The sequence below is a fragment of the Acipenser ruthenus genome, chromosome 3, assembly GCF_902713425.1.
Source record: "Acipenser ruthenus chromosome 3, fAciRut3.2 maternal haplotype, whole genome shotgun sequence".
Lineage (NCBI taxonomy): Eukaryota > Metazoa > Chordata > Actinopteri > Acipenseriformes > Acipenseridae > Acipenser > Acipenser ruthenus.
This window is the reverse complement of record NC_081191.1, coordinates 3,715,283-3,742,913: the sequence shown is the minus strand read 5'-3', so window position 1 is coordinate 3,742,913 and position 27,631 is coordinate 3,715,283. Positions and strand designations below refer to the sequence as shown.

General features: G+C 37.5%; 1 protein-coding gene across 8 annotated transcripts; it reads right to left on the bottom strand.

Moving 5' to 3' along the window:
• Positions 1–1,273: 1,273 nt before the first annotated feature.
• zgc:86598 (STKc_CK2_alpha domain-containing protein) lies at positions 1,274–26,922 on the bottom strand. Of its 8 annotated transcripts, XM_059010448.1 has the most exons (15): positions 26,469–26,602; positions 22,770–22,871; positions 18,963–19,002; positions 16,279–16,418; positions 15,855–15,966; positions 13,073–13,174; positions 12,614–12,664; positions 12,145–12,204; positions 10,596–10,679; positions 9,128–9,238; positions 8,603–8,704; positions 8,230–8,330; positions 7,419–7,567; positions 2,148–2,237; positions 1,274–1,860 (listed from the first exon to the last, which is right to left on the bottom strand). In XM_059010448.1, exons 4-15 carry the CDS (start codon positions 16,377–16,379, stop codon positions 1,745–1,747), a joined length of 1,179 nt encoding a protein of 392 aa, XP_058866431.1. In that variant the 5' UTR covers positions 16,380–16,418; positions 18,963–19,002; positions 22,770–22,871; positions 26,469–26,602; the 3' UTR covers positions 1,274–1,744. The 8 variants fall into 8 exon arrangements, with proteins under 8 accessions (XP_058866431.1, XP_058866430.1, XP_034776772.1 ...); XM_059010447.1 differs by lacking the exons at positions 18,963–19,002; positions 26,469–26,602 and adding an exon at positions 26,835–26,922; XM_034920881.2 differs by lacking the exon at positions 18,963–19,002 and having other exon boundaries at positions 26,435–26,601.
• Between the last annotated feature and the right edge of the window lie 709 nt (positions 26,923–27,631).

Here is a 27,631-nt window from a genome sequence, read left to right as displayed (position 1 = left end):
TTGGGTCAATTAAATAAAGAATCATTAAACTTGCTGCCAACTGATAGCAATACTTGTGAAACACATTCAAATTTAGGGTTTAAAGTTATGTAACAAAATAGCTAAGGGAAACAGATAGATATTCAATACTTCAAAACACACAGGGTTTTCTTTGATTGCATTTTGTCTGCCAAAGGCTTTCTGAATATTCTAAAATACTGTAAGAGTCAGTTTGGGTGGTAGAGAGTAGTGATGCACAATGGCTGTAGTCGACACGCTAACAGGGGAGCACACTTTCTAGTAGATGTACTAGGGTTACATACGGGCATTACCGTAGGAACAGACAGCAAATCATGCTATTAGTCTCTCCTTTTGAACATCAGCTTGTCTGCTTTCACATCACGCTTATCACCCAACCTGTGGGGTCAGAGCGGATTCCAAATTTGATTTTAACACTACATTGTAGGAATAACATACAGTTGTTAAATAGTTAGTCAAAGACTTTGTGTGAATAAATAAATAAATAAATAAATAAATAAATAAATAAATAAAATAAAAAAAGCTACTTCCAAGCTTAACCTAAATGGATTGTTTCAAATCTGCAACTTACAATTGTTTGTAAGGGTGATGCATGTATAAAAAGAAAGCAAAAATACACATTGCCATCAATAGTTCAACAAATATTAGCTGTCAGCATGAAAAAAAAGTAGGTCAACTTAATGTAGACATGCAACCATTTGATGTGCCTCTTGGAACAAACCAATGTATTCCACTCATTTTATGCAGCGTTGACGTCTCAATCCTAACTGATCACAAACAATGAAAACCACGAGAAACCCAGGCCAGAGCTGCACAGGGATGATCTTCTACTGCAGGATCTCCAGTGTTTCAGAGGCAGTGTGTACACAGGCATCTGCATTACAGTCATGCTCTTTTGTTAATAAACAAATGTTAAGTTTGTGAAAACAAATCCCCTTGCCGTTCTATGAACTAGTTATTTATTATATTCACCAATCTGAAAGAAATCTGCCTCAACATAAAGCTTTATTTGCAGCATTACATTCCCACAATTTAACATTAAACCCTGTACAAATAAAACGATGAACAGTGCCTTAAAACATACGTCAAAAAAAACCCAGCAACTAATGAAAAGACATATGCAGTGATGGAAATGCAATTTCCCTAAACAAAGACAGTATGGGCTTGTGATATTTAAAAGTAATGTGTTTTCAAAAATAAAGATCAAACAAAAATGCTGCACATATTAACTGACGAGGCAGATTTTTTTTAGCAAAAAAAAAAAAAAAAAAAAAGCTGATTTTAAAAATAAATCATTGTTAAAATGGAACTTTATTGGGAACATCCAAACTTGTAAACAGCCTCCAACAAGGATGCACTTTAGGGACATATAAAATTAATTTTATTATCCTTTTTTTTTCTTCTAATTTCTACATTGTAGTAGTTGCATTTCTAAACACCATCATCATGAAAGAACGCAGCTACATTTAATCCAGACACAGACGCAACATAAAATATCTGTTGTGTGTCCGTAATATACAATTATAGTACGGAGGAAAAAAAAAAGAAAAAAGGAACCCAACGTGTGTGTTTTTCTCTTTTACTCAACATAATAAAAATAAACTCCAGAGCACCGAACACCTTCACTGTGAGCGCAGGACTGGCGGGCTGCCGGCTGGCCCACACAGGTACATGAAAGAAAAGGTATGAGGTGATGGGCCTTGTCACGCTAATCAGAGGTCAGAGTTCAGGGCTGTGCCCCTGCAGCAGCTGGGATTGGTGCTCCCAACGTATTCGGAGAGGAGACGACAGGAGAGCCAGCGAGGTTACCAAGAGGCTGCGACGAAGACATCGATGTAATACCTACAAAATAAGAAGTACATGGTCAGTAAACTGTGCAAACAAAGACTTAAATCTTTGAGGTACTACTCAAAAATAGTGAATTCAAACTTTCCAGGCTAGGCTGGCACAATGTGAAATCATAAATCATAAAACAAATTAAGGTTTTTTTTTTGTTTGTCTTTTTTAAAAACACACTACACAGACAAGCATGTCAGCTACAATCACATCATTTGACTTTTTTTTTTGCTAATTTTATTCCAACATGAGTCAAAAGTACCTTACCTGAAGTCCAAAATCCAATTACATACCTGCCATCATACTGGAGGAGCTAACTGGGGTGTTGCCAGCAGACATTGCTGATGAGGATCCCATCCTCACCTGGTCTTTTACTATCGGATCTAAAGCGGAAGGAGGCATATATTTTTGTTTTGTACATTATATAACACACAGTGGTTTTTCACCCCCCTGCAAAGTTTTCACATTTTGTTGGCTCCTGAGCGTACTCCACGACGCTTTCAAATTAGACTTTACATGTAGAATCTACACAAACTACTCCACATTGATAAAGTTAAAAAATGCATATAGAATATAAATAAGATTTACAGGGAAAAACAGATTAATCTCAGTTGCATGTGTGTACTCAAAGTGGTTTAACTTGTAGAGAATTTCCCTCAGGTATATAAAGACTTTCAAGCTGCAACCCACATAGTGATCCAACAAAGCAACCATGATGACCAAGGAGCTTTCGAAACAAGTCAGGGATAAAGTGGTAGAGAGGCACAGAGCAGGAGAAGGGTACAACAAAATTTCAAAAGGCGCTGATTATCACTCAGCACAGTGAAGTCTATCATTAAGAAGTGGAAGATGCATCATACCACCCAGACACTACCCAGATCAGGTCGCCCTCCCAAACTGAGCATCCGGGCAAGCAGGAAACTGGTTCGGAATGTCACTCTGAAGCCAACAATGACCTTGAGAGATCTGCAAAGTTCTGTGCCTGAGATGGGAGTCGCACATCAACAATAAGCCGGTCCCTACACAAAGCTGGCCTGTATGGACGGGTGGCAAGAAAGAAGCCATTACTCAAAAAGCCTCATCTTAAAGCATGTATGGAGTTTGCGAAAAAGTATGTAGATGATACTGCAGACGTGGAAAAAGCTTTTGAGAATTAAAGTTCTTGAGTGGCCCAGTCAAAGTTCTCACTTGAATCCAATCAAATTTACGGCGAGACTTGAAGATTGCAGTCCATCGACGATCCCCAACAAACTTATCAGAACTGGAGCAATTTTCCCAGTGAAGAATGGGCAAAAATGTCACCATCCTACTGTGCAAAGCTAGTAGAGACCTATCCAAAAAGACTCATAGCAGTAACTGCTGCAAAAGGTGCTTCTACCAAGTATTAACTTAAGGGGCTGAATACTTATGCAACCAGTAAATTTCATTTGGTACATTTTCTTTGCAAGTTTTGCTGACATTTGACCTCCTCCTCATATAACAGTGTTCAGTTTAACCACTACAGCTTTGAATAAAAAAAGTTTGTTTGAACAACTGTGCATAAATTATTTGTAATTCAACAAAATGTGGCATTATTGGTAGGGGGTGAATATTTCTGCAAAACACTAATATATTTATATATATATTATATATATATATATATATAAATAAATAAATTACACACACATATATATTATATAATATAAACTAGTTAACAGCAATGACAAATTAACCATGTATACTTTGCTCGAGGACGCTCATAGACGAAGTTGGTCGCTCACTCAAATCTCTTCCAAGACTTAACCGCCATTATAATACATCAGATTCTTACATTGTTTAAAAAACGTTATAATAATACAGTGTGTCTTCATCAGGTGTTGCAGCGATTGCCAATTAAAAAAAGCTTGATCATATAGAGTTGACATCCCGAAAACCCCGCAGCTCAGCGCTACTATATGTAAATAAATCCTGCTTGTCTGCAGGGGGCGTATCAACTTCAACCATCTCGAGGATCTTCTGCCTGTCACCCAGCAGCTAATGCATGCACTGTCAAGCATTAACACCCTGCATCTTTCTAAAGAAGGGGTTTAGGGGAGCTCCCTTATAAAAGATGAATCTCAAAACAATAACAGAACAGAAAATAGGAGGCACTTTTTTTACACAGAGAATTGTGGGAGTCTGGAACCAACTCCCCAGTAATAATGTTGAAGCGGTCACCCTGGGATCCTTCAAGCTGCTGCATGATGAAATTCTGGGATCAATAAGCTACTAAACAACCAAACGAGCAAGATGGGCCAAATGACCTCCTCTTGTTTGTAATTTATTTTCTTAATAATATAGTACAGTAATTGTTACAGCTGTGTATAATGGTATTTAAAACAGCATTCATTTATCTGCCTTTTTACTCTGGTCCCCAGGAATTCTGTACAGCCGGGCGGCAGAACATTATAGCCGGGAGCACTTTTAAACAGAAAAATAAAACTTCTTACCTCAAATACATAATACGACAAAGAATTTGAATAATGTGTTGTCTTTCGTTGACTATACAGATGCTCCCCAACTTACGCAATCGTTCCGTTCCGGAAAGCCTTGGGTAACCCGAATTTTACGCAAGTCGGAAACGTATATATCAATATATATCGGATACGTATATCAATCTTCTTTCGCTTACGAACTGGTCCTGCATTCTTGCTATCACTTGGTCGCATCATGATTTGAATGAAATTGGGTGAAATAACAGAAATACAGTATCACTGAAATAACACGATGCCGCGAGTATCCGATCGGAAACAAGAACACGAGACAGAGGCTGTGAGAGCGCAAAGTCTTCCCTTGTAGGAGATGCTACTGCTGTATTCCTCCGCACACCGCACTACTTTGCATTTCTGTACGCCAAGCAATATTTTCCGCAACTCAATTTTATTTATGCCTTATGGAACTTTTTGTGTAAGGTCGAATTTGCGTAAGGTAACCTTTTCGAATTTGCGTAAGGTAACCTTTTCACTTCCTTTTTAGCTTAATTATTGAGCTTCCTGCTTCATTTAAATTCTGTGTTACATTTTCTTTGTTACGTTTTCAGTGCATTTTGTTAATGCACGTCTTTGTTTTTCCCGGTTCTACATTTTTTGAATGCAACTGTTCATTAACAATTTAACACAACAGTACTAACACACGTTTGGTCACCATCAGAACACCAGAGTGTAATAATCCAGCACCTCTGCACTTAAGCATTTGTATGTCAGCTGACATGTTCAGCTGATATCCCATCACGCCTTTCTTCTTAAAAGGCATACAGCCTCTATATATGAACCCCCAATATCTCACAAGCACTTGGGTACATATTATTAATTTCTTAGCAGACACCCTTATCCAGGGCGACTTACAATTTATCACATTATTTCTTACATACAATTACCCATTTATACAGTTGGGGTTTTACTGGAGCAATCTAGGTGAAGTACCTTGCTCAAGGGTACAGCAGCAGTGTCCCCACCTGGGATTGAACCCACAACCATCCGGTCAAGAGTCCAGAGCCCTAACCACTACTCCACACTGCTCCACACTACAACAAAAGGAATACGCTTTTCTTTTTTTGTTGGTGCCTATGTATAGCTATTATGTACTATATAAAATCTTACAGTACAATAATACGACAAACTGACAGACAATGAAAATACCTGAAAATAAATCATAATATTTTTTTAATAAAGTAACCGGCACAAATATAGTATTAGGCGGTGGACTGCGCGGATGACCGGATTATTTTGACCCCCTGCATTCACTGTCACTATTTTTGCTTTGAAAATAATTGGTTATTTTTTTTTGCAGTCATTTTTAATGTTTTAGCCTCTCTAAGTACTTAACACAGAAAACCCGCCCCTTCAACTCTCTGATTGGTTAAATGTTGTGTCGAGACGTAACCCAGCTGTCATGTGGTTCCAAGATTTTTTTTTCACCCAGCAACGCGCAACTGATATCGTCTGCTAGAAGTGCAAACAATCCTTATTGTTAAAGGCACAGTAGCATCTGCAAGACGGGCGGATCGGGTTTTTTCAGTCGGGCGGCGACAGGCACTTTGCCGGGCGGCCCGACCAGCTGAAAAGGCCTGGGGAGAACCCTGTATAACACACACATATAAAATCTACCATGAAGGCATTCACGCACAGCAACACTTTTTCCATAAAGTACTAATATATAAGGTGTGAGAAAGCAGTAAACTTGCTCTTATTGTATTACTTGTATTGTAACACTTGAAATGTATTTGCTTACGATTGTAAGTCGCCCTGGATAAGGGCGTCTGCTAAGAAATAAATAATAATAATAATAACTATAGAATTAAGGGTAATCAGCATTGGAGCCAATCAAATCACGTGAAAGTCACTAAAAGGTTTCTACATTCACAGCGTTTTAAAAGACATAGTACAGCAACTGCATACATGTTTTGCCCGATTAGTGGAAAGCTCAGGAGAGTAAGTAGCTTTCAAGAAAGCAGTAACTAATTATATATATATATATATATATATATATATATATGCTTAGAAACTAATTATTACCTTTTGAAACTTGCTAGTCCTGATGTGAAGTTCCCGAGTTGGTTCCCTAAAATTTTATTTTCCTAGAATATTTAGATTTTTTTTTTTTTGTACAAAAAAAAAATTAAAAATGATGGATACAAACATTAAATGCTCATTCCCAGAAACATCAATTGTGTTTCTCTGCCTCAGTAATGGAACTAATCTGTAGAACTGTACGAGATAACTGATATTTATCTTAAATCGACTCTTAAAAAGGTTGACAGTTATAAATGTGCCACACTGGCTTTTGTCATACTAGACACAAACCTTGAATTACATCTTATTTTCTGAAGGCGTAGACTTACTGCAGCCAGTCAAATTGTGAATTTTTCTTTTGTGGTTGTTCTAATAATTCACACTAAATCTTGTAATAAGGCAGTTAAGCAATCATCCCTTAAATCTATATAGTTTTACATACTTTAATATTTTACACTGATTAACGATCAACCTACCAAACAAGTGTGTTGTGTTCAAGCAACTGGGCTTTCAAAAAAGAAATACATAATTATAAAAATGAAAAACTTAATGTGACGAAATTTCTGTTTCTAAAGTACATTTTGTTTATATCAAACTGTGAAATTAATGAATAGCGCTAGTAAAATCAAACAATTCAATGAAACATCTCAAAACGCAAAATTTGTCATGACAAGGTGAGATGAAGGGAGGTTTCAGTTCTGAGTAACTGTTTTGTAAGCATTATGAAAGTTTGTTCACCACTGCTACACCCAGTTAGAAAACTGACTTCTGCATTTTTAAATGCAAGCCTGTGAACGCGAGAGAATATCTGTACACTTAAGCCTTCGACCACAGGACTGCCGAAACACAGGCATCAACTAGTCCTATCTATCTATGCACACACACAGCCATACAAACAAAATGCATACTGGATTACTTGTAGAATCATAGAATACAACTGCGAATTTATGAGGCAACAGCCACAAGTGAAACAGCTAACTAAACGGGTTGTAGCTAGCTTGTCCCAGAGAGGCAGGCATTGCATAGGAGACTCACAGAAGTAAGGATGTTCCATGGCCTCCCTGGCTGTGAGGCGTGCTTGATGATCATAGCGAAGTAGTTTGTCAAGGAAATCCAGAGCTTCAGTGCTCACCAGGTGCTGGTTCTCACTGTGTACGAAGCGCTCCCACCTTTTACGGGAATGTCTGTGGGACAGAAAAAAAATAAACAAATGTTAATGAAGTGGTACAATACCACTTGTATTCCAAATCACAGCAATGCCGATAGCAACACTTGTATCCACCAATACGACATACGAGACTGTGATTTTCCTCTTAGTTAGATTCACTCTGCTGCATACACACCACATGTCTATCTCAAAGAATTAATACACACACCTGTGTTAAACACTGAGCAACTACAGTCATCTTTATCAAGACATATGTATTCGCCTTGACCAACCCAAACTCAAAACCATGTAGAGTTTCCTTTTCCAATCTTAACAGCTGGCACGTTTGATCATGTATTGACCGCTTCAGGGAAATTAATTCAGAAACATGTTCTTTATTCCAGAATTACAATTCTGAGACAGTCCAGTCCTACCCCCCACCAAAACAGGATAACATTTAGAAGTTGTTTGTTTATATCAAATCCAAGTCATATCAACTAATATGCATATAGAGTTACCATGCTGAAACTTGGTATATAGTTTGGAAGTAGTATTTATAGGAGACAAACACCTGGCATGTTTAATTCAAACTAACTATCCGTTTCAGGTCAAACATGGCATTGCCTGTTTGCTCTGCATAGGTGCACCATTTCTAATAAGAATAATAAGCAAAAAAACACCACAAAACAAAAAACCTACCTGCCCAAAATATCATTAAACCGAGGATCTAGTTCAATGTTGTATTTGTCAATGTAGTCATACAAGTCTTCTGTGCCCAGTACTTTAGCGATTCGTACAAGCTGTTGAAATACAAAATGAGCAATACAAGTCTAAGCGTTTTCGTAACTGTATATTAAACAGGAAAACACACACTAATCTGAATATACAAATGGTTAAGTTAATGCAGCTATGTTTTTTATATAGAAATGATTCCATCTCTTGTTTTTCTGCCAAATAACAGAAATAATTAAAACATCTGTAAAATAATCTAAAATCATTCACAGCATAATGGAAATAAGTTACATACAGAAAAAAAAACAAACACACAACTTCCTTGCTTGATTAAATGTACCTGGTCGTAGTTATCATGTCCATGGAAAAAAGGTTCCTTTCTGAAGATCATACTGGCCAGCATACAACCTAAACTCCACATATCTAAACTGTAGTCATACATCTAGAAGAGCACATAAAAAAAGGTTATAAACTTGTAAAGCAACAGCAAACCGTAGGATTATACCAACATAACATTAAATAAAAAGCCTGTAATACAGTTCTATAAATGTTACAAAAAATAACGATGTCACAAATTGTGTACTAGGAAGACTTTCTGAAAGTGCTCAGTCTGTAGCATTGACATGACGAAGTTAAAACAATGTGACAGTGAAACAGTTAATGTTTACTAGGTAAAACTGTTAATGGAAATTAAGAAAACAAAAAATTGTAGGCAGCTGTATACCAAACAGTACTACAATATCTTAATCTATGCAGTCTACATACACACACATGCGTGTCTGGACTAAGGATAACTATGCTAAATTGAAGTTGTCTTATTAGCTGAATGTGTACATCCAGATAATGCATTGAAAGATATGCTCACCTGGTAGTCCACCAGCAGTTCTGGTCCCTTGAAGTACCTGGATGCGACTCGGACATTGTATTCCTGGCCAGGATGGTAAAATTCTGCCAAACCCCAGTCAATCAGACGAAGCTGTAAAATCAGAAGCATAATTTAAGGCATATTAAAATAGAAGCAATTTCACAAATACCCACGCCACCCTGCCCCCTTGTCCAACAAGGTTTCACAACAAAAAGCCAATCCTTATTGCAGCATTATCTTTTAGGTATGACGCTATCTGCAATTCTAATGAAGTGTTTAAAGATTATCCAGAGACCAATGAAAAGCTGATAATATAACAAAGCTATGCGTAGTACCAATGTAGTCATTAATAAGAATTTTAAAAGGAAGTCTTAGTCATTCTTAATACAAGCAGCCAAATGCATACCGACAGTTTTTATGTTGGTCACATAAATCAATTTAAAAATTACAGTACAATGAAAACAATTAGACATTTAAATGTTGTGCATTTTACTGAAAATACAGTTGTAAGTGAACTTTTAAAAAAGTATGCACTGCAACTTGAAACTTGTGTGTCCCATTCTGATCACAGGCATTTTTAAACCACAAAACGCAAGATGCCTTCGTCATGGTACTGAGCAAATCAGAAAGGCCGACGACTTGCATCCATTTTGCTGTTCATAGTGCTGTTTTATTCCATCTTTTCAGAATGGTTGACAAAATGTTCGCAGGAATGTTGAAATCTGCAGCAACATGTTTCTTTCTTGTACGGTGATGCATTATCCACTGCTTGCAACACCCTTTTGTCTGCAAGGATATTGCAAGCTTTTGGGGCTTATCACTCAATTCTGTGCTTCATGGAAATGGCATAGATGCATGAGCACTGTGGCAACTCGAAATGCATTACAGGATCAGTAGTCCCAAAACAGCACTACCAGTGCCAGAAGTGCCAATGTGGATGCAAGTTAATACATTTCCCAATATCTTACACTCAGCTGTTCAAACAAAGGCGATTCATTTTATTCAAATGTTTCTTCCCTGGAGGGACTCCAAAAGTAATTTGCAGAAACAAGAAATTTGTGTTAAGTGAATTTGTATTACAAGTAGTAATTTCCAATAAGTGACTGCTAAATTTGACCGGGACCATATAGAACATTTGTAGTATCAGGAATTGTGTTTTATCAGAGTTAGTCTTAAATGAGAATTGACTGTACTTAAGTTTGCCATTTGTTAAAATATATTTATGGAAATGTCCATTACCACAGTGAATTGTATGTATGTATATAAACTCTTCTTACAACGCAAAAGGAACATGCTCTACCCAATCACTAGAATAAAAAAGTAAAATGTTCAGATTGGCCCATTTATTACTGCCTCAATTGTTCTCCATGTACAATTGTTGGGCATTAATGCCTCAATTCTTTGACCTTATGATGTTTTCACATGTAACCTTTATGGAATCTCAAACTGGAAACATTTACTACAATACCTTTCTGTGTTCGTGGTCGATCATGACATTGTGTGGCTTGACATCTCTGTGCATGATTCCCATACTGTGACAGTAATCAAGGGCCTAAGGCAAAACAAGAAAAACAGGACAGTTTAAAAGCAGCCACATCCAATGCCAAAAGTAGGTCATCTGGCAATCAGTGTAATATAACTGTTTCTAGCTTCTTGAACATCTAAAAATCATAAGGTTCACATCAGGCTACAAGACGCACATGAACTGCCTGAAAAACAATTGTCTGGTGTAGTGTGTAAATCAGAAATTTCAGTAAACTGCACTGATGTTTTCTGTTACCCCAAATATTTGCCAGTGTCGTAAGTTTTAAAAAAGGGTAGAAGCATTTAATACAGATGCTCTCCACAATATACATTCTGTTTGCAGCTTATTCAAGAGGTAGTTTAAAATTAAACATTTTTTTAAATTTGGCCGTTCACGTAAACGTGCAACAAATATGCAAGTGCATGTATCACGCATTGCGCAAACAGTTGTGGGTCCGTGTTGCCAGAACATGCTTTATATTGCTATATCAAGGCAATCAATAAGGAATAAAATATTATAGTTTCTCAAATGTATTTACAGTATTAATTTAAAGTATTCATGACTTCCAGGTAATGTTGCATTTTACTCGCCCAAAATATATTTCACAGTGTCTAAATCGGAGAGTAAAATTTTATCGGCGATCACAAAGCAAATGGTGCAATTTTGTAGCGAGAGAGAATATTTCTCTGCTTCCGTTCCAGGTCCATTACACAACTCGCAGTAGGCTGCAGTGCAAAATGCTAGGGTTTCATGCTGGCAATGCAAATATAGAAATCCACGCTCAAAATACATTTCCCATCACCTGCTTTAAAAGTTGTAATTTAAAACCTTTTGCATCGCTATCACACTAACAATAAACAATCCAATCTAGTTTCGGAATCTTCCACTTCACACCCATTTGCTAAAAAATTAATAATTTAAATAACAAATTATATGATCCCTTTCCCAAAAACGATCCTGATCAGTTAAAATAAATAAAAAAAGGAAGTCTCTCCTATTTAGAAATATGATGCTAGCTTGATGACTAGAAACCCATTGGTAAATGCCCAGCCCTCTCTCAGAACCATGTGGAGAGTGTGCTGCTGTAAGACAATCTGTTCCTGTCTGCAGAAGGGTACAGACAGTGTCTGCAGCTGTTCTAGCATTTAAATCTATTAAACTGTGATGGGATTAATACAGTTTAAGATTAGAAGGAAAAGCTATTTGAGTCTGCAACGCATTGCTAGATTATTATTATTATTATTTGTTTGTTTAGCAGACGCCTTTATCCAAGGCGACTTACAGAGACTAGGGTGTGTGAACTATGCATCAGCTGCAGAGTCACTTACAACTACGTCTCACCCGAAAGACGGAGCACAAGGAGGTTAAGTGACTTGCTCAGGGTCACACAGCGAGTCAGTGGCTGAGGTGGGATTTGAACCGGGGACCTCCTGGTTATAAGACCTTTTCTTTAACCACTGGACCACACAGCCTAGATACGGCACAGCCTTACCTTTAATATTTCATACATGTAGAACCGAATGTCGTAGTCTGATAACGTTTGATATAATTGCTAAAAAAAAAAAAAAAAGAGGTTACTACAAAGCACAATCAAGATTTAACCCATTATGAACCAAATAAATTTATTTGAAAAAAAAAAAATCAGAACACAAGCTGTATTTCAGTCGTTTGATGCATTACATTTAACTTTTGTAGATAACAATGAGTAAGTTATCATAATATATAGTTAGAGAATTAAAACATTTTACACCACCATGAAGGATACACAATTACATGAAAACCCCATATAGAACATACCCTTCACTTCATAAACATTACAATTACGTGTTATTTACTGGCTGTAAATCTCAAGTGCACGTCAGATTGTGCACTCCAATACAAATTCTTGCATAAAAATAAGCAAATCTAAAGACACAAGAAGCTATTAGCTCTCTTTGGGTGTTTCAGAATGAATGTCTTACCTTAAAGTCTGTGTTGTTTACATGTTCAAAGACCAGGGCTGGTGTCCTAGACTGAGGGATACCCAGACAAAGGAAAGGAGATTAGTCACACACACACACACACACACAGGCTCTTCTGTTTGACTATCCCTCCCTGCCCCCCCATTAAAAAAATGAAGCAACAACGCAACCTTTTCTAAAGTTACATATTAATTATTAAGCCATGAATCAAAAACAATCTGTCTTGTATTAAAAAGCATTACCTTAATGTTTAAATGTCAACAGTCATACTTAGGGAAAAGGTACATATTGTTGAACGTCAATGTTATATTTGAAATGTTGTTTATGCCATCACTAAGAATGTTTCTCTGAAAACCAAACACGGCCACTGTTTAGAGAATGGCAAGAGTTTGGACTGTGACTGTATAAATAAAAACCCTCAAGTTAATATTCAAATCCCCAGTCACTAGCAGCACTCACCACAGGATCTTTGACGATGTCTAACAGAGCGATTATGTTGGGGCCCCCTCTGAGGTTCTCCAAGATCTTAATTTCTCGCTTGATTTTCTTCTTTTTTACTGGCTGCAAACACAGGATAAAACTATAATTTTTGTTCCTCAAATATTTTATTCCCCTCAAATAATATAATGCCATATAAAGAGAATACACAATGCTTTAATTGGAAACAATAATCCAGATATGAGAAGCAACATCTACTGTAACTAGGGCTGGGTCTCGGCAGTGTCAATGATACGATACAGTAAATTTAGCATGAAACATAAAAATCACACGATGGTCTCATTTGCTTGTGTAAACGTTTGCAATAACACAGGTAAAGCACTTTTGGTCCAATAAGCTTCACGGCCTGTTTTGATTTTGTTTCCTGTTTATTCTTTTAAATACATTTCATGAAAATGAAAATTCCAAATCAGGGCTCCAGACAAAGTTTTTGCCTTAGGAGCCAACAGTGTGGAGGCCAAAAAAAAAATTTGGTTACCAAATCCAATTGCTGGGTGCCACTTCAGGAGCAAGTTGGTTGCTACATATTCAACTGCTTAACCCTTAGCTGCCGACGCGCAGTAATTTCGTAACTTTTTTTTATGATGACAAAACACGTCATATCTCAGCCATCCAACCAGCAATTTTGTTTTCTTAAAATGTGGGTCATAGCCATGACTACGGGGCTTGTCATGATACCATTGGTTTAGGGCTAGGGTGGGCGGGACATATAATATTTTGATTACAAGGACGAGTCTCTGCTGGCGCCATTGTGACTGAGTGCACAGCAGATTCGAAGTTGTGGATCTCCGGTTTTACAATCCCAAGAGTGCTAATCTACATATCATCTAAACGGTAAGTACTTGGGCTAATTAGTCATATTGTTGTTGGTTTTTTTCCACTTTATATTGTTTTTTTTTGTGCCGAGTACATCTGCAGTGTTTTTTTTTTTTTTTACTTGATAACTTGTGTGTTGTTTCTTTATTTTTATACTGAAATATAATTGTATCTCAAACAAGGCAATAGTGTTTCCAGTCTCACTTTTTGTCAAGTTGTAACCCTAGTCTGCCTTTGCCATTTCGGAGGTTGATTTTTGTAAAATACTATGTATTATAAAACCTTATCTAGTTCTGCAACTTTGCAAGATATTCAAATTCTGATTTCAGATTTGAAATCCTTGACAAATTGTGAAGATACAATATACTGTAAGTTTTTTTATATAACACTTGGAAAGAGGTTGAAATTGGCAATTTTTAAAAATATTTATAATATGTCATATTTCGATAATCTTTTGGGGGGTGTAGCTCATGAAAAAAAAACAAAATAAATTGCATCAATGGAAAGATCTACTTAATGCCTTTCTGTAGGTGTATTGGGTTTTAATTTCTAATTTAAGGTTCCAAAACTACAAGCGTTTAAACAGAAAGTGTTCATATTTATGACCAAATATGGTCATTCCCCGTAGGCAGCATGGGGTTAAAATACAACAACCTGTTAAGACACCAAAGTGACACTAAAACAGTAACAATGTCTGTACTCGCTTGTTTGTTGCCTCATTCTGCTGAATGGTTAATCTGTGCAGCTGATGACAGCAATGAACTCAGCATGTTATTTTAACTAGTGCTGGGACAAATATCCAAACGAATATTTTTTGACATGTATTCGGATACAAAAATCAGATGTTCGTATTCTCTAAATGACAAATACATATTATACACACATACATACACATATATACACACACACATACATATAATGCATTGTCAACTTTATGTACTATATATTTCGGGAATAAACAAAACAACGTTTAACGAACGGTTATTTGGCATCCTCTGTTTTGTAGTTAATTCACTGGGGTAAAGTAAGTCCTACACAACATATTCTTTACTCCTGGGATATTTTTGTATTTGAACGTGTTACATATTGTACGGTCTTGCTGTAAAATAAAGGCACACATACAGGGGCCACGGCCACGCCCCCTGCCCCTACTCTATGTCATCTCTGCCTGCGTTCACAGCAATATAATGGCACTTATTACTTTTGGAAAAACGAACGAATATCCAAATGAATATTTAAATTATGAGCGAATATCCGAACATGAAAATCCTGTGTTCGTCCCAGCACTAAATTTTAAATAATTTTGCAAGCGTTGTGTCGAATTGTTGAAGGCAGTCACGACACCTCTAATTGTGTACAGCTGTAACATGTGAAATGGCATGCTGCAGCTCCCATGCTCAGTATTAGTAAAGTCCTAATCTGACTGCATGTAACAGACAGCTCTTAAGATTACATGTTACCGTTTATATTTCAGTAAAAACAAGTTTCAATTGCAGCATTGGTTATGCTATCACCGTCACACTGTTGCATGAAACCGGGGTTACCCCCCCCCCCCCCTCCCCACCCCACCCCACCCCACCCCAGATTGGTTGTATTCCCTGAATACTTGATTCGAGCCTTATAAACCGCATCCGCTCAGCTTCCGTTTCACTCCGCTGCAGACGGGTTTGACAAACACCCTCAACACAGCGACTGGTAGATGAGGCTGCTAGAGTGCATGCTAACTAACAGGAGTAAGATATGCCTTTACTTAAGAAAATGAATTGATTTCAGCATTACACAATGGGACCTAAACAGACGGCTCAACTAAGAATCTTTTAATCTGATCAAACCTAAGCCAGTTCAGGTCCGAGTTGTAAGTGTAAACACGGTATAAGGGACAGTATCAATGTTTGGGGTAAATAAGAAGTAATTCTTTGGCACCTACCTTAAGTATTTTGACAACTACTTTTTCATTGTTTGTGATGTTAATGGCTTCAAACACTTCACTGTATTTGCCTCGGCCCAGTTTCCTCACCAACTGGTAGTCATCTTGGTTTCTGTATAAAACATTTGTGTTAGAAGTATACACACACAAGTTGGGAATATTTTCTTAACCTCTAACCATTTAAGAGGGCTGTTACAAAGTCAGTTTGAACTGCTGCGCTGCAAAAAAATAAACATAACTAATTTGAAGTCTGCCATATTCTAAGAAAAGTGGTCATTAGTCTTCTTGGCAATTAAATGTTTCCACAAGACAGGTACCTTTTATTAATGCTGTTAATTACACTCAGCTACCAGTGCTTTATGAACTGTGCTAGCAGCTCCAACACCTTTTACCACCATTAGGTACTTCCATCTGCCGAGCTCACCCCCACTCAACGACATGCGATTCGTAGTCCCAGTACTCCCGAGGTCTCTGTGTGTTTACATCGGGGTAAACTCTGGCTCGACTCGGAACTGGTCCCGACATATTCTCAACACAGAGGTGAACGTGTTATTCCAGGAGCACCTACAACAAGAGAAAATAGATAAACAAACGATGCACTTAGGGTTCTAGTATCCTGGAGTTAGGGTATCACATTCCAATACTTAGGGAACTCTCACCACGTAGCTGACTTGAGATGTTTGTAGTCTGGAACTGTATTACAGTAATCCATCACGTACGCTGTGGTAACCATGTGTCAATGCAGCAATTGGCAAGAAAGATTTCAAAATTCCAGCACAACCATAAGAGGTTTCAGGAAATTGGCCAATTGTTAGACTTATTTATAATTGGGGCTTCTGTTTTTCGGTTTTTATTAAATTTAATTTTTCAGCGCTTATTTTTAGCTATTTGAGCTATATAAACCGTTATTTTTTGGGAGGCGTTTGCTTTTAATATACTGTATTAAATTATTGTTTGTTTTCAGCTACTTTCCAAAATGCTTGGGCGTTTTTTTTTTTTTTTTTCTGTCACAATAGCAGTAACTCGACAGTACCTGCACACTTTGTTGTACCTTCTTTCCTTTTGTCTTCCACAATAAAATCCTTCTGGTCACAAGCACATTCTGCTGGGGTTTTTGTGTGTTTAGGCATTTTGTGAGTTTTTTTTACATTGCCACAATCTGTAATTCTGTTTTAAATTCTCACCATCTAACTAATATATTTTTAAATCCCACGAACAAGCCTACTGTAATTGTAATCTTGCTTTAAATCTCGCAAGCGAGTCTCCAATAGAAATGTAGAATTTGCTGCCACTCAGTAGCTGAGGTTGGTTTAAAGAATTCAGAACGAATCAATGATAGATACAAGTCAGGATGGAGGGACATTGCCCAACTGCACAGAACTAAGCCATTTAAAAAAATTTAAATGGTAAAGCGGTGAAGTCAACTTGAATTGAGTAATCATTTCCAGTGTTTTTCTGGCGTTTATTGGCTAGACACCAATTTCATTTTGTTTTTGTATCGGGGGGAGGGGGGGGGGGGGGAGGGGTATGTTATCGTTTATCAGTTAAAACCGAAAATCAGAAGCCTTATTTATAATTTACAATATCCTCCCAATTTAGAGCAAGACAACGTTTCAAGAGCTGGTATGGTCAGGTTTGAAATATAGGGCAGTGAAACGGTTCATTTTCACTGGACAACACTGGGAATGGTATTAAAATGGTCTAAAAAGGAAGGCAGTGACGGCTGCTTTTTAAATTTCTGCCAAAAATGGTTTAATCTTTTTTCTGGTATGATAGCCACAATCAAACTTAACCTAGAATCATAGAATAGAGTTGTGTACAGGTACACAAAAGTCAGCATTTCAAATGGTTTATTAGCAGTGAAAACAGTGCTGGCAGCAGATTGACAAACATCAGAACCTAAAATAAATAATGGCCGAGTTGCAATTTTTCCTTCCTGAAATTAGCTTATCATGATTGAAATTATAATCTAGACCAGTGGTTCTCAAACATGATTTTTACAAAGGGCCACATTTGCGGCCCTGAAACATGACATGGGGCCACAGCAGGTGCTGAGAATCCCCCCCCCAAAAAAAATTATTTTCAGTTCACACTGCTCTATATATTTGTATAATACATACTCAATGCATCATTAAAAATGGATAAAACAGTGCACAGCTATAAAAAGGATGTTTTAGTAGCAAATGTAAAAACACAATCCAATTTTGGTTTTCCTTACAACGCAGCGCTCAATTGCTTAAATGAACCCTTCGTTGAACTAATAAAGTGATTAACTGGGCATTTTCCTGTTATTTTCAAGCTCTTCATTTGTTGATATGGATCAATTAAGCAATTGAGCGTTGCGTTGGAACGAATACCAGCAGACACGGTGTGCCGCCAGGAACAGGGTTTGAATCCAGATACAATTATCAGTTGACTCATCTAATGCCATGCTAAAAGCCAGGCTTGATTTGATTGCAGCAATGAGACAGTTAGAAATGTGATATATTGGTAATGCACCAAGCTGCCGTGTCATTGCTCAATTGCAGGGCGTACATTTTACACATCACCTCATTTTTTTCCTCTCATGCCATCTAACAAAATGTCAGATGGTTCAATAAAAACCTCTTTCATAAATTCGCCAACACAGCTGGCAAGTGTAACAACTTCATACGTTTGTCAAACACGCTTCATACGTTTGTCAAACACGCTTCATACGTTTTTGTTGCAACTGCAGATTGTTTTTCATTTTAAGTTTACGTTTGCTTGTCACTATTCAATGGATACTGGCGGAGTTCACTTGAATGCATTTCACCGTGGCATTGTATGCAAAAGGTTTCTTGTTATTTTCAATTACAAACCGGCACTCACTGATGTTGGCTGACTACTTTGTTGGTTTATTGCTGTCAGAAGCTGCTTTTGGCCAATTCAGAGTAAATCTGGCAATACATTAAAAGCATCAGTAGGCTTTATCAAATTATATTGCTGAACAATTAACTTATTCAGCCCGTATTTCAATTTTGGTGCCTCCCGCTGGGAGAATCCAAATAGAAGCCATGAAAGGGGGGGGGCTGAGAAAGCTTCGCTTCCAATGGGGTGAAAAAAAAAAATCTTGTATGATAAAATCACCTCGGTGTGTTCCTGCGAATCTTACCAGTTACCAAGTGATCTGAAAACAAAAAACAGGCTTTTTTATTTATTTTTTTTCCTGACCGGAAGGATGTTAAGTCCATAGCTCGATAGGGGAAAGTATATGCAGGCCGCCAAAAAAAAAAAAAATCAAATCAATCAAAACTTAACATTCATATTGGCTATTTATTTTAATTCACAACATACAGTACATTTGTATAGGTATAACAATATCCAATTAGCTTCCCATTCAAGTTGCATCAGAGCTCAGCTGAGAGGTCCAAGGGAAAACCCTGGAATCAGCCAAGCTTGAGGAAAGCATTTAACAATGTTGCCAGGGTTTATACCGCCAAGTACCAAGACAATGCACTCGGTCCTTGGAAGAGGAATCTGGCGTTGATCTAGTGGGTTTTAAACTAAAACTGACTGCATAGCCAGCCCAGTGAGAGACCCACAAAAAAAAAAAACAACAAGTAAACACAAAGCCTATTGCATCAATTGTCAAAGCTGGACAAGCAAACATTAAGCTTCCAGGTGAGATTAATTGCAGAAAACAAATTCACAATCCCTTGTAAAAACAACTATTACAAATACAGTTCAACACTCAATTTAGCAACATGCCTCGCTCTTGAAGATTGGGGCTCTTTACATCAATAATAAAATCACCACCAGTTTGAGTGAATTGCTGCCTTTAACATTGCATTTAGTCTGATAGATGTTATAGTAGTTCAATAAATTAGTATAGCACCTAACAGAAACGCGGATTTGTTTTCATTATAACATGCCCGTTTAAATATTTCAATGAAAAAATATTACCTAACAGCTACATATTGCACTTATTTATTTAGAATCCAGTTACCTGGAGACATGTCCTATGAATCATCATCATTATGTCTTCCAATACTGTACATAAAATAAAAGTTTGTCTATCTTGACTGGATATGGGATGACAAACTAAAAAGAAACCACTACACTGGATTTTTTGGTTTTACACCCTTAACGGTTAACAAACCGAGTGCTGAACACAGATCGAAGGGCACGTCGCTGCACATGCACTTCCCAGCAACAGCAGGGGTGTAGAGCCATGTCATTTTCAGAGCCTTGCTAAGTGATAAATATAAGGGACTTACACGACTGCGTGAGTTACAACTAGGCTTGCTACTTTGATTGTAATTGGTAAAGGTCGTTAAGCGTCGAATTTCGACTGAAATAAATTTATATAGGATAAACATCGGTAAAACCACTCGCTATTTTTTTTTTTCCTTAAAAATAATAATTTAAGAAATCATCTCATCTGTGTAGTTTATACTTGCCGTCTGTCCCGTCTCCGTTCCACTCTGAATGGCTAGGGGTCGCTGTCAGTCAAATCAGTGGTTCCTTAATAGGCTAGTGTAGTTTCAACATCAGTCATTTCATCCTGTCCTGACAGATCTGGTTGGCTGAAGAGCTAGAATGCTCTCATTCGTTTAAATTACTGTCAATCATCAGACCAACTGTGCACTTTCATTTGACAGCTATAGCCTGTCATTCAAAGCGGCTACTTTGAAATTAGCGGGTTTAAAGGTGTAGGTAAGCATTTGCTATTATAGGTATATACAGTGACAGTTACTAGTTTGATTTGAAAATGGAGCGCAAGAGGAAAACACTTAGAGTATTGTGCACAATACCCTGATCGACGGCAGAAGTCTCAGTGGCAGGACAAAGCAGGCCAGTCTGCCTTGCCTTCAGTGAGAGGTGTTTCCCACCCGACCCTAAATATTTTTTGCTGATATCAATCTGAAGTTGATCACTGTGCTCGGCCTTGTTTTCGCTATAATTCTCTTATATAGTCATCTAGTCAAAACATGTTAAATGTACAAAAAGGCAGATTTAAAAAATACATCAGCTATTACCATTTAAACATACACAATCAGAATAATTAAACAAATAATGCCATAAGATTGTTTATTTTATTTTTGAATGGTGCTTACACAACCTAATACATTACTCTGCTATTAACCGGAATGATTACCAATTTTACTGTTTCCGGCCTGGACAAAAAATTAAGGCTGAAAACTGACAGTCAATTTTCCCAGGATGTCTGGTAACCCTAATGTATTTGAGACATTTTTTTGTTTTTTGCTCCACTTCTTTCCTCAGAATATGAACAAAACGCGAAATGTCTAGTTCCTAGTCAAGTTACCTTGTATAATTTGTTTCATATGTGCAAAAGGACTGTCCAGTTGGTGTTCTCTTTAGATGGACTCAGTACAGTTTGTTTCCGATGCAGACTTTGTAGTTCACGCGTCACACCACATGTACCGAACCGAGTGTGGACCTAACCCTCTAAACGGGCCCAGTGTGAACACAGCCTTAGACGCATGCAAAAACTGGTCCAAAGTCTAAAATACATTGTGACACCTTGCAGGATTACAAAAATAAATAAATCCTAACCAACTTGCATCCCTAACATAAACCAATATTTAATAAATATTGAATTAAAGTTGGAATTAATTACAGTACATGGAAAATGCCTATTAGGTCTTTCTACCATCTTCAGAGAGACCTGAAACCACTGCACATGTACAAGCATAAGTGAACTTAATTTCTGCAGGCATGCAAATTATCTGTTGCCATCCAAATGGTAACTGTTGGTATGTCAGTTGATAGCACACATGCCTCTGGATATACACCCCCTCCTCCCCCACGCTTTTGTTTGGAGCTATGGATGGCAGCAAGCTGTGTGTTCTAAGAATATTCACTTCACCACCTAGACAAAACCAGATCAGAGCAACATCAATAATTCAGGAAAACTTGTCTAATCCAGACCTTCTACAAACAGACATTCTGTAGAATTAGGCATGATTTTTGGGTCCCAACCAAATCCCTATTGAAATGAATGGTTCGATACCCTCTGCACGTCTTTTCTGCATAAAATCAGTGTAACTGACTGTGCAATCCAGCACACTGTCATGTGATTTATCTTTTCCAAGTTTAAAACCAGTATAAATAAAATAAAAAAATAAATACTCACATGTCCCACCAGCATCATTCTGACTTGTGCAGTTGTTGAACATTAAACTTCCACTCAAAGAAAATCCCGCATGCCCGAATCCCGCATGCAGGTACAGTACAAACAAGTAAATCTCTTTCTATGGGAATGGTTTAAACAGGCTAGTGCTAATAACAGGCAAAGATTTTGCCGAGGCATTCTTGTTTATTATACCTGTGCATGTACAGTTTAAAGCTTGCAAATAGTTGTCATTTTACCTTTTAGGTACAGTATTAGCCTTTTTTACAGTAACTAATCCAGCACACTGTCTAATCTGACAATTTTCTGGTCTCAAGTGATGCCAGATGCAACAGGTTTTACTGCAATAGTAATAATAATAAAGTAAACCATAACCAATACACAAAGCTACTCATATGGTGCATCCCCCTCCCCCTAGCACACCATAACATAAATCATTCTAACTACACAGGTGGCGACATATGAATGGATATTGAATTTAATCTATTAGAAAAAGACATTCATAACTGTTGCCAAGACCTCAAACTGAAGAAAATATATCCAGCATTCCTTACCAGCTTTCAGTGTCATAAGCGACACTGTCCTAACACCTTTTAAGCACCACAGTGATCTTTACCCCAATGCATACTTAAAGCATGCAGATCTATCATTCATCAAACAAAACATCGTTCATTTCAGAAAGACATGCAGAACAATGGTTATTGCACACTCTCGGAAACAGGTTCTCTCACTAGCCAGATACCACTACGTTGCTTTAACACGTCTAAATGCATTGCATTTGAATAGCCTAGCCTTACCTCTTAAAGGACCTTCCTGCAGCAGGTACGATGGTGCAAGCAATCAGGAGCAATGCAATGGCTCGGCAGGAGTTGACAACAAAGAAACGCAGGCTGTAAGACCTCCAAGTAAAAGAACAAAAAGAGAAAGTGAGAAGACGGGACAAATGGAAATCGAGCCTTGAAAGTGACACTTATAAAACAACTAGGGATGCACCGAATCCAGGATTCGGTTTCGGCCCGAATACCTACTTTTTGAGCAGGGTTCGGATTCGGCCGAATACTTAGGATTCGGTGAACCGAATCAGAATTCTATATCCGCCCAGACACACATCCATTTTAACATATCCCTCCAATGTGTCCGGTTCTTTAAATAAAAGACACGAATCCGGTATTGAATGCAGCTGTTGTATTTAATAACAAGAACACGTTTGATGAACTCTGTCGCAGCTCTCAACTCCCTATTACTGGTGGTGCACGCACTAAACACGTCATGCAGCTGCTGAATGCAAACATACCCCTGTATGCAACAGCACAGTCACATCACACTTTTAATTCGACACTTAAGGCGAGTTTGAATTGCTTGAGCAGTTTAGTAAATGTATTTAATTGTGGTGACAATTCTATCTGGAGAGCCTCGTAACAATGATTAATCTAAATTTCATTTACTGTTACTGTCTGGAGACTCTACCCTCAAAATGCAGACTATAAAACCACTTGGTTTATATTTGTTACAATTACAAACAAGTTTCTAACTGCCCCCCACCCCTCCCCCAGGGCTTGTCAGTGCCCAAAAGATCCCAAGCACTCAATCTCAAAAATACAGTGTTATATGGGAGGCATTCGGCTGTCTAACACAACAACATTAGCAGGGGTACCAATTGTGTGCCCTCACATTCCGTACTGATGTAGTGTACTGTATCTATCCACACAAGCATACACCTAGCTGCTATGCAAGACACTGCACAATAACTCCATTCCCTTTAGTTCATCTCACACAATTAGACCTTTAAAAACTAAAACTGACAAGCAGCAAGCTTTCAAAACAGGAAATTTCACACAAAGCCACTACAGAAACAAAAATTTAAGCGACAAACTTGCATTTTGATCACATGCATCAAGACAAAGAACTGACTTCCTGAACAAGGTTGTAAGTTTAAAAAATATCTAACTGCCAACACTGCCCACCAGAATGTTTTGTGTAGGAACTACTGTGCAGTGTGTCTCATTCCCTGTGAACAGCGCACCCATTTGTGGCACTGATACTTTTCCAAATACGCATTGAAAATATCAGCAATGAAAATATCAGCAATGAAAATATGGAGTGTGTTTACTAGTAGGCCCTACGACATGAATGTCTACTTCCATTACAGGTCACTGTTAGCCGATTAAGGTGAAATACATATTTATGTACAGTATGCATCATGTGCAACTAGGATTCATATTGTTAGCTATAACATTTCTGACATATATGTTTCAAAATGTTTCTCTTGTATAGAATTTAGAAGGTTGTCTAGATAGCACCAATTTAGAAATAGAACTCTATTGTCTATATAATAATTCCAAGTCAAATAGAAGTATCAAAACAATAAATAAGTATTTTATAACAGTAGTTATAAAATGGTTCAATCCAGAGAAGCATCTGTAACAAGCTGCTTCCGGGGCATTGATACGCGCATTGTGTCTGTCACCCAGGTCAACCCTGTGTTATCAAACGCAGTGTGAAATCGCGTACCTGACCCGCATGACACCAGGTCCTGACCCGGGTAGGTTCAGACCCGGGTAGAGCATCCCAGTGTGAAAGGCCCTTAGGGCAGCATGTTGCCCAGCACCTGCCATCATAATAAGTATGACACAAGGTCTTCAGTCAGGCGTTACAATTTGCACATCCTTTCATCTTTTCATTTTGCACTGTTAATGCCGAAGGAGTAATAAAAAAAGAAAATCCTACTTCTACATGTCAAACGGTTCAGAAATGATTTAAAATCAAACTTGTCAAAGTTTCACAGGAGTACAATTATTAACAGCCCTATTATGTTAAATTGTAATAGATACAAATGTTAATTGATCATATCATTTGTAAAGCAGTATGGCCTAATTTATAAAGGAATGTTTGCCAAATGAACAGAATATCGATCAGGACGATTAGTTGGCTGGTGTGGCGGTGCTTTTAACATAAGAACCATTAGAAGGAGGCTGGCATAAACTGATATACCAAAGGGATCTGCAAACTGATGCACAGTAAGCAATAGCTGTTTTAAGGTACTCTACAGCAAAACTGCTTTTTCAATGTACAGTGGTTGATAGTGTGCATAATATCCAGCAATAAAAAAAACAGACCTGCTACTTCACAATGGTACCGAGACTGTAAATATGCCGATTTGGAGAACCAAAAATTACAGTATCAAATTAAAGTTATATTATTGTATGACGACTTCATTCTACAACACATTATGTATGGGCCCATTCAGCAAATACTCACCAACAACAAGCCAACATACTGTATATTAATCACGGTCTGCCATATTTGAGTCATTTACATGCCAATAATGAAATGTAAAATTCCAAAGCAGAAATTCAAGGAAGTTTAACCCAAAGACAGTATTTACAGGCGTTGCCTAACGAAACACCGACCTAAAAAATACATTAAAAGTTCCCCATATTCTTACCCAACCCCCGCGTCTCCTTTAAGGCCACATTCGTAGCCTGAGATTTTCCTGACGAATTTGCCTATTTAAGGAGAGGGGACTTAGGGAGGTGGGTAGAGCTTCTGTACTACTGTAGTATTGGAAACTGTAAAATAACAAAAACAGCAATAAACTGTTTTAGTCCTCTACTGCATGTAAATTACGGGTTGTGCTTTATGAAATACAAGTAAAAATACTTTAAAAAAATAAAATGACATATTTCTGTGTTAGAAAACAAAATTACCCAAGTGTAATGTAATGTATTTGAACCTGCTACAACCAGAGATACAGGAAACTACAGACATTTAAAATCCGTGTTCATTTGTAATTCAAAAAAGTGTGGACATATCGTTCCTTCAAAACGTCTCACATTTCCACTCAAGTATTATTACAAAGGGGTTAATTCGACTTGGTAGTCATCTTCAAAAATTCAAAAAAAAGAGAAAAGCCACACATATACTGGGCTTGTTAAAACCGTGACTATGGTCGCCTCGCAGAATAGATTATCGTTATATATTACACACACACACACATATCAACGCATCCGTTTGGTGTGCAAAAACATACCACCAGATTTATAAATGTGTGGAAAAAAAGCAACTATTCACATTGTGCTATTTTATTTAATAGGACTACTTGCTGGTGTAGCCGGATCTCCCCCCGGCCCCCGCCGTGCGCCTCACAATTTGATAACTGGCTCAACACAACAATTTTACTTAATTTCCCCACAATTTAACAAATAATCCTAACCTTATTCTTTGAAAATCGAACCTTTTTTTTAATCTAAAAGTATAATTTTAATATACCAAGCCTTTCGAATCGTCGAAGCCACCTTCTTCAGTGTGGACTACATCTATACCGGCAGGGATGAAAACCGAAGAGCATTTCCAAAAATACACTACAAGCAGAGCTCTTTGAGTTTCAACGCTAGTTAAACGGAAGCGTTACATTTTAGCACACATTACTGTATTTGTTTCCAAGTGTAGAATAAAGGCTAACCTAGTTGTGAAATGTAAATTTTGTACCGCGTTACCTCTCAGCGTCTCTGGGTTGACAATATGGCGGCTCCGAGCAAACCAGCAGAGATAAAGAGAGAATAGCCTCCTATTCGCTGGGTGGCGCAACAGTCTTCCTTAGGCGGGAGAAATCAAGCCTGAGAGAAGAAACAATGCCGCTGCAGCTTTGTTTAACTGCATAATCGCAGGCGGCAGTGATAGATGCTTGGAAGGCCTCGTAATACGCTTTATCATAACTGAAAAAGTTATGTCAGAACAAAAGTTTTGAGGCAAAAAATGGTATGACAACAAGACCTTTCTGTCAATAGACACAAAACATTAAGTTGCTTGCTTTGTATTATTATTCTGTATTGTCTTAATGGCAAGTTATCTCAGAACTATACCTTATGTCACAACCCCCTGGAGAACCTGAAACACCAGCTCAGACTAAGGTAGCCTGAACAGTCTCCTTAATTGGAGGCTGGCTTAACCCATTAAACGTCATTGTCCTCATTTGAGGGCAGGCTACTTTGTAATTTATTTTTGGAGCATTTTGAACTGGCATCTACCTGTTATTTTGATTTTTAACTTTAACTATAGTGTTATGTAGTGATAACTTACTCCAGTTTTATTAACCACAAAAGTCTAAATGAAGGTATTGAATGACATTACAGCTTGTGTTCTGATTTTTTTCAAAGAAAAAAATATTTGCTACTAATGGGTTAATGGACAAGAAGACGCACACAGTCAATGCCTTTATTAAACAAGCAGGTTGAGAAATAGGTTAATATTAAGCAACAATAGCAATGGGACACCTGTCATCCAGATCAGTGGAGGGCAATATTGATGTTATGTTATATATCATTTAATATGGAATGTGCATTTCATGTTTTATATTTGTATCAATTCTAGATTTCTTCTGAGGGAAAAAAAAAAACAGTTTGACCCATTTTCCCTAAAAAGTAGTTCATTTTCTTCCTTTGTTCTTCTTCAGGTAAAGGCATATTACTCCCAAGTAAAATACTATGGCATTAAGGAGTGTTTTATGCAGTCTTGGACATTGTAGAAGAAACAGCTGAAATGTTTGACTTTGAATTAAAACTATTTTGACGGACAGTCCATTTACACATTTTTTTTATTCCATTTTTTTTTTTTTTTTTGTTCTTGTCCTAGCCCTATATGTTTCATTTGTGTCAAAGCA

What these genes read in the sequence shown, in the direction of transcription:
- zgc:86598 (XM_059010447.1), bottom strand. Translation starts at nt 16,379, where the DNA reads ATGTCGGGACCAGTTCCGAGTCGAGCCAGAGTTTACCCCGATGTAAAC. An exon ending in GACATGATAACTACGACCAG is followed by an intron (nt 8,331 to 8,602) that starts GTACATTTAATC and finishes GTATTTCAACAG; the next exon opens with CTTGTACGAATCGCTAAAGT. An exon ending in CATGGAACATCCTTACTTCT is followed by an intron (nt 2,238 to 7,418) that starts GTGAGTCTCCTA and finishes CTTCCGCTTTAG; the next exon opens with ATCCGATAGTAAAAGACCAG.